Here is a 6,891-nt window from a genome sequence, read left to right as displayed (position 1 = left end):
GTTGCAGTCTTTAAAAAGCACACTTCAGAAAAGGCAGGCAGTTTTCAGCCGTCCCTATTGTGTTTATGGAGGGCCTGTGGCAGCTTGCAGACATCCTGTGTTTTCACGCAGGGTAACAGGATAGCTGATAGAGGAGTTGGCCATTGATGAGATCACCATGAGCTGCTTCTTTTAGCTCCTCTTGTTCACTAGCTGTCAGTCCAACAACATTTGAGAAAACGCTGTTGTAAACGTCCATTGTCGGCATAAAGCGAAGCAAGCAACCTCACACATTTTTTTTTTACATTTAGTTTTAAAGGCTGTTTATAAATTGCTACTACTAATATGAAAAAAACTCACCCTCAAAAAAAAAAAAAAAAGTTAGTATGGACCCTTTTCACAGATTATGTTGATGCATTTCCACAGATATTAATATTGTTAATATAGGGTTTTTGTATTTAATTTTTTTAAAATCTAGTGTACAATTATAACACTGTACTTTTTACTATAATACAATGACATTAAATTACATAAAAATACTTAACACTGCTGCGTGTTTCTCTTCTGTAATCAATCTCTTGATAATTTTTCCTTGTTTGTTAACTTGTAGCAACACCATCCTGAATTTTTCTTTTGCTATTGGGGTAAACAGGAGTTTATATAGTTTATATTCACTGCTTTGGAAGTCTACCCAACTATGACGACGACTTCTGAGAACCCTGGAAATTTGAAAAGTGTCTATTGGTTTCACAGATAATACATGATATTGTGACAATCTAAGAAGCAAAAACAATACAGAGTGAAGAAATTCGCGATTCTCAGTCACACTGTTTAACCTCATTGCGTGTGTAATTGTGCATAATAATAAATAAGGAATTGAATGGGATTTTTAATGTGCCCTGTGTGATACAGAGGTAATGTTTAACGGCTGCATCTGTTTCAGTCTCTTTCCAGGCCTGCGGCAGATACCGGTGTCTTCATCTGCCTCTCTCTGCTGGTCTTGGCCACAGTGCTGTGGATCTCTGCCTCATAGTCCCTGGCCTTAGCCCTCAGTTTGGCAATGCTACAGCAGCGGAAGTCCTCTGGACTGGGCATCTCTGACCCCTCCTGATCTCTGGGCCGCTGAAGCATGTCGCTCACAGGACTGTGGACAGCTGATGAGGAGGGTTTGGACCAAGTGGGGCTTCCTCTCTCCTGTTTCCTGTCCCAGTCTGGGCTGCTGCTGCTGTGGAGCTCTGGAGCTGTGCTCCTGCTGAACGAATCTTCTGGTCTGTCGTCACTGTCGCGCCGGCCGCACTGCTCTCCTGCCTGACTCTGGAGCTTCATCTGCCTGCGCATTTTAGCCCGCCGGTTTTGAAACCACACCTACGGGAACAAAAGGAAAAGATATTGTTATTTTTGTTGTGCGTTAGATAAAATTATGCAAATTACCACAGTATTAGTATTGATATCGGTCTCATTTTCCAGTTTGCATCTCAAGTAGCTTTTTCTTATTTTAAGAACCATTAGTGGAAAAAAAATTACTCGTTTAAAAAAATCATTAGGAAAATCAAAACTCATTAAGAAAATAATAAAAAAAAAAAACAATTCCTAATTACAGTTTTGCTTTTCAAGTAGATTTCTCCTATTTTAAGATTTTTTTTCAATAGAAAAATTTAAAATAGCTCATTAAGAAAATCATTAGAAAAATCTAAATAGCTTTTTCCTTTTTCCATTTTTTCTTGTAAATTAGATTTTGTATATTTTTAGTAGAATTGTTTTTATTAAATCATCAAAAAAATATTACATAAATGAAAGACTTAATTTATTCAACTTAATAATTATAACTTATAATTATTTTAAACATTATTAGTAAAAAATATATATAGATGACTCATTAAGAAAAATAAAATAATATATATATAAATATATATATATATATATATATATATATATATATATTATAGCAAATTTTATTTGCTTAAAGTAAATATTTATTTGAAAAAAGAAAATATATAAAAAATTTAAAAAATATAAAAAACATTATTATTATTATTATTTAGAAGAGTCTAAATGTTATCATATCACTACAGCATTTCCTCACTAAAAATGTTAGAGAGAAAACAGCACTTTAATGATGAACGATGCTGCACATTTTGTAAAATAAAAATAATAATCTTAGCAATAGTTCCGAGAAATCTTTAATATTCCTATTATTCCATGCATTCCAACAGTCAAAGAGATCGAAGCGATGTCAACCTGCACTCTGGCCTCGATCAGGTCCAGTCTGAGAGCCAGGGCTTCTCTCATGAAGACGTCTGGGTAGTGTGTGCTCTCGAAGGCCTTCTCCAGCTCCTCCAGCTGCCAGCTGCTGTAGTTGGCCCGAGCTCGCCGCTGCTTCACTGGCCGGGGTTCATCTGGAAGCCACATCACAGCCACCAATTAGACAATTGCCAGAAGCTGACAAGGAACTAATGGCTCTAGATTGGATAATTAGCGCAACGTTCATTAAGCCCTCTTCAGCAGAGCCGGATAATTGATTGTTAGTCACGAGTTGTTAGCCAATCCTTTGTAAACATTTTGAATCCTATTAAATACTGTAAAATGAGGATGGACAATTATGAGAGAATATGATTCACAAATGGCCTCTCTTAATGAATGCTATGTATTATTAAGAGCACATCACCTAAATAAATATACAACGCCCAGAGCTACCTCACTAGCTTTCTGCATTACAACACATTTTATTAGAGAGCAAATTATATCTTAAAGGTTACATTTACATATTTGCATATATTGCAACACTCTTTAAACACATGATTCTGATTAGCCAGTTATTAAACTGTAATTGACTGTTGTCATGACTTTCTTAAATGTCTCTCACATCAGTATTTGGCCTCTTTCTCAAAACATAATAAAGTGATTTTAACTCAAAATATATTTATTTATTTAGTAAGTAGTCTTATAATAAATACTATAATAAATTATATTATAAAATAATCAATAGCAGGATGATAAATGGTACGAGTCTTTTGCCATCTTCAAGAACCGACGACTAAAGACACATCATTTCTATCTAGACTTGATCCTCTAACACTAACTCTCTCTAGTCCATCTACTTATTTTCCTTTTTTAATTAAAGAAAACTTGACCTTCCAACAATGATTTACTCTTTATTCTATTCTATTCTATTCTATTCTATCTACTTGTTTACTTATTAATTATAAAAAACATGACCCTCTAACACTAACTCTCTCTATTCTATCTCTAATTCCTATAATTGATAAGCGATTGATAAGAGAGAAAATGAATTTTTTATTTATTACTGCTTGTCCTCTATAGGGTCTGACAATTCTATATATAAAAAGTTCTCCTTTTTGCCTCTCACATGAAAATGAATATTTTATTTTATACCTACAAACAAGAACAAAAATGCGATATAAGGTTGCAATGAGCTCACCGATATTCTCAGCATGTTGTCCTGTGGACTGAGCGGCCAATAGCAGAGCCTGTTTGCAGGGCTCGGGCTGCAGGTAACTGCGCAGGAGCTCGTAGCTGAGCAGCGGCCCGGGGATGAAGATCTGCGGTGAGGCCAACCTGCTGGGAAACGCTGGGAAGAAGTGCGCAGCCGAAGAGTGGAAGACCGCAGAAGACAGAGGAGACACCAAATGCCCAGTGCCAAACATGGCCCAACTTCAACAAGGTCCTTTCAGTCCAGAAATAGATGTGTGTACGTGATGAACAGTCTCTTTAGGCGTGTTACAGAAGAACAAACCAGAGATCCAGCAGCAAGAGAACTTCTTAGAAGATCCAGAGTCAAGACAACTTTTCTCACCTGAGTCAGGTGTGAGTCCCACCCTCTCTCTGAGTCACATGACTCACCTATGACCACTAATCCTATAAAACAGGGCCGTGTTTGAAGGAAATCACCCAATCATAGGGGACCACTGATTCCATGCTTCATTTAAGAGAGGTTTCTTCCAGCATCACTCTTCAGCAGACGTCCAGCGGTGACACCTAATGCCTCCTAATCCACACCTCGGTTACTCTGAAAGAGTAAATGAGTAATATCCCACCATTTCTATTTGGGGAGGAGTAGAGTATATGGAAAGGCCTGTCATTCTGAAGTGTTCCATAGACAAGTTCAGGCACTCTTCAGCTTCTGTGTTCACTTTTTAATATGACAAAGCAGACTTTTGGAATCGGAATGTGGTGAGAAAATGGGGAAAAGCACCGTTCCTGAGCCTCAAACGCTTTCAAAGACACTTACAACCGCCAGGGAGACCTGTTTGTCACTCTCGCTCTGTTGTCGGCGTACAAGGGTTACATATTAAAAAACAGGGATATAACAGATGCATATTAAATCATTAAGGAAGAATCAAAAGGTTCACAGCTGAGAAACGCTCAGTAAGAAAGCTCAATGCAAACAGAGCTCCAGTTAAAACCTGCAGAGAGTGCAAACAAACAGTCTCTGTTTACACAGTAAACACATCAAACTAATTGGCCCACATAATTGACATTCATTTACAAGCCCATTTGCAGCATTTGGGTGTTTGTGTGACATTCATTTGCGATGACTAAAAGAAAAAAAATCCTTCAGGAAAGGCTTTGATGAGTTTTCATAATCAACATGCTTCTCTTTGGCAAAATCTTTTGAAATGGAGAATGCGTAGCATTAACTGGGAATTCTGCTGTCAGATTAAAACCTGACGCCTTTGTTCCAAAAGACGTCTAAGCCTGTTATCTCACTCAAAGCCTTCTTCACATTAAGAATAAGATCACCTGTCCAAACAAGGTGTATTGTTCAGTCCTGAGCTAAGGACAGAGTTCACTAACAATGGTTTTGGGTCATGGATCTCCGGTCTTTGAAAACAGATCACTTTCCAAACTAAGACCAAATTGTACTTAAGAGAGAAATGCCACACTATTTTTCGACAGCATGTCAAACAGGCAGAGGAAATTCTGAGTGAGAATTATGCACTCGTGTAGATACTAGAGCACGGTTACATACATTTTTCACACAAAACTGATGTCATCCTTTACTCACCCTCATGTTTATTGAAAGCCTCTATGGCTTTTGTTTTTTCTGTAGAGGCACAAAAAGTATATTTCTGAAGAATATCATATTTGATGAGAATTAAGGTGTCAAGTTCCAAAATTGATAAAGCATTTTGAAAGTGGTTCATATGTCTTCAGAGTTCATGTAAGAGAAATGGAGATGTCATGAATGATTCATATTTTCCAATTAATCAACCATCTAATAAACCACAAAAACCACTTCAATCACATATCAGGCTGATCTTAACCTTAAAGGCTGGAATACATGACTGCATGGCTTTTTCAGATATGAACATAGTTAAAGCACTTTGCATCATACACTTGTCGACTTTGCAGATGGTTAGAGAGAAAAAAAACAAATGACAGAGGATCACACACTTAACAGACTTTCAAGTCGTTTTGGACACACAAACTCACACAGAAACATACTGACTGGCCAAAATCTGCAGTCTGGCTCTGACTTATGGAAACTAGTATTGACTTCCCCAGACTGTAAATCAGGTGGAAAAATCTGGGCAAAAGTTGTGTAGTGTATTCCAGCCTTTAGTTCAACTCATTGACTCAACTGTATAGTTGTACTGTAGTTGTGAACAGTTCAGGTAAAATAAAGATTATCATTGACAAATGACTAAATCGTTTATCTGTTCATAACACAAAGCAATCAATTTTGAAGGCTCAAAATTTGGTGCATGAGTCAGCTGGACTTATTTTACGAAACTTTCCTAGTACTTAAATGTTTTTACTGAATCTTGAAAGCTCCATGCTGACTAGATCTCCAGACATTAGTACACTACTAGAATAATCTACATGTCCTACAGAACAACGATTGCAGAACTATGAGGGTTATATCGTTATATGAATTGTTATATTTGGGTAAACTCAGACTGAATCACTAGTCATAACACAAGGACGTTCAAAAAGATGCTAGTAGATGATTGAGAGTCTGAAATAACAGAAATCCTTCCTGTTTTAGACTGAAATGAAAGCAATCAGCATCATGCGCCGAACATCTGCATCGCTGTTGATGATGGATAAGCAAAGAGTTGTCATGATCTCTCCGGGAACCAAACACAGGTGTGTGAATTAATTCCCAGGAACATTTCACCTCACAATCATCTTCATCCATCCTCTATCTGCTAATCAGATCAAACTGCAGAGAGACTCAAGAGCTGTCACCAGCCTCAGTGCTAACCGCTAATCCTGCGCTAACTTTGATCAGATCTAGACATCCATGCTACACAGCTGGGCCGATCATGGCTGAGTGAGTCACAGACTTTAAGGCCACAACAGCAGTGAAGGACAAAAACTCTCCAGGCAGCTGTCAAAACATTGAGGGATCTAAGTCCTACCTGCTTTCCTCATACTTTCAGAATGGTAATTATTAGAGTATGCTTGTGTATACTTTTCCACCAACAGTCTGGCAGGGCTCAACTACATCTGGAGATATAGAAATATCACTTTCATCTGAAGCTTGGGGCATCCTGGGGTTATGTTCCAAATGGTGCAAAGGTGAAAGTTCATGAATCACCCCTCACAGGCTTTGAACCTACAACTTCCCAATTGTCAGTCCAGATCTAGACCTACATAAAAAGTATACGTGAAGCCAAAAAAGTCAAAGAGATTTCAGATCATTTTCCAGTTAACTAAAGGAGGTATTAGGACAACAATGTCACCAGATCTTGCAGGCCTGTATTGATCTTTTAGGCTCATGCTTGTCCGAGACTGTGTGCCACCATTTGAACTTACAACATCAGCAATAGCTTTAAGTGCTTCTGCGTTTTAGTTAAAACCTACAAAGAGATAAAAAAAAGTGTGAATTTAAATCAGAGAGAGGAATCAAGACTAGAGCGTGGAAAATCCATCGGGGGTGAAGCT

General features: G+C 37.7%; 1 protein-coding gene across 1 annotated transcript; it reads right to left on the bottom strand.

Annotated features, from left to right (window-relative positions):
• Nucleotides 1-355: 355 nt before the first annotated feature.
• Nucleotides 356-6,472, bottom strand: LOC132149382 (paired mesoderm homeobox protein 2-like). Its single transcript, XM_059558568.1, has 3 exons — nucleotides 3,419-6,472; nucleotides 2,218-2,375; nucleotides 356-1,344 (listed from the first exon to the last, which is right to left on the bottom strand). Exons 1-3 carry the CDS (start codon nucleotides 3,642-3,644, stop codon nucleotides 919-921), a joined length of 810 nt encoding a protein of 269 aa, XP_059414551.1. The 5' UTR covers nucleotides 3,645-6,472; the 3' UTR covers nucleotides 356-918.
• Nucleotides 6,473-6,891: the final 419 nt, after the last annotated feature.

Source organism: Carassius carassius, chromosome 9, assembly GCF_963082965.1.
Source record: "Carassius carassius chromosome 9, fCarCar2.1, whole genome shotgun sequence".
NCBI classification, from domain to species: domain Eukaryota; kingdom Metazoa; phylum Chordata; class Actinopteri; order Cypriniformes; family Cyprinidae; genus Carassius; species Carassius carassius.
The sequence above is the reverse complement of the archived record's forward strand: the minus strand, read 5'-3'. Positions and strand labels throughout refer to the sequence as shown.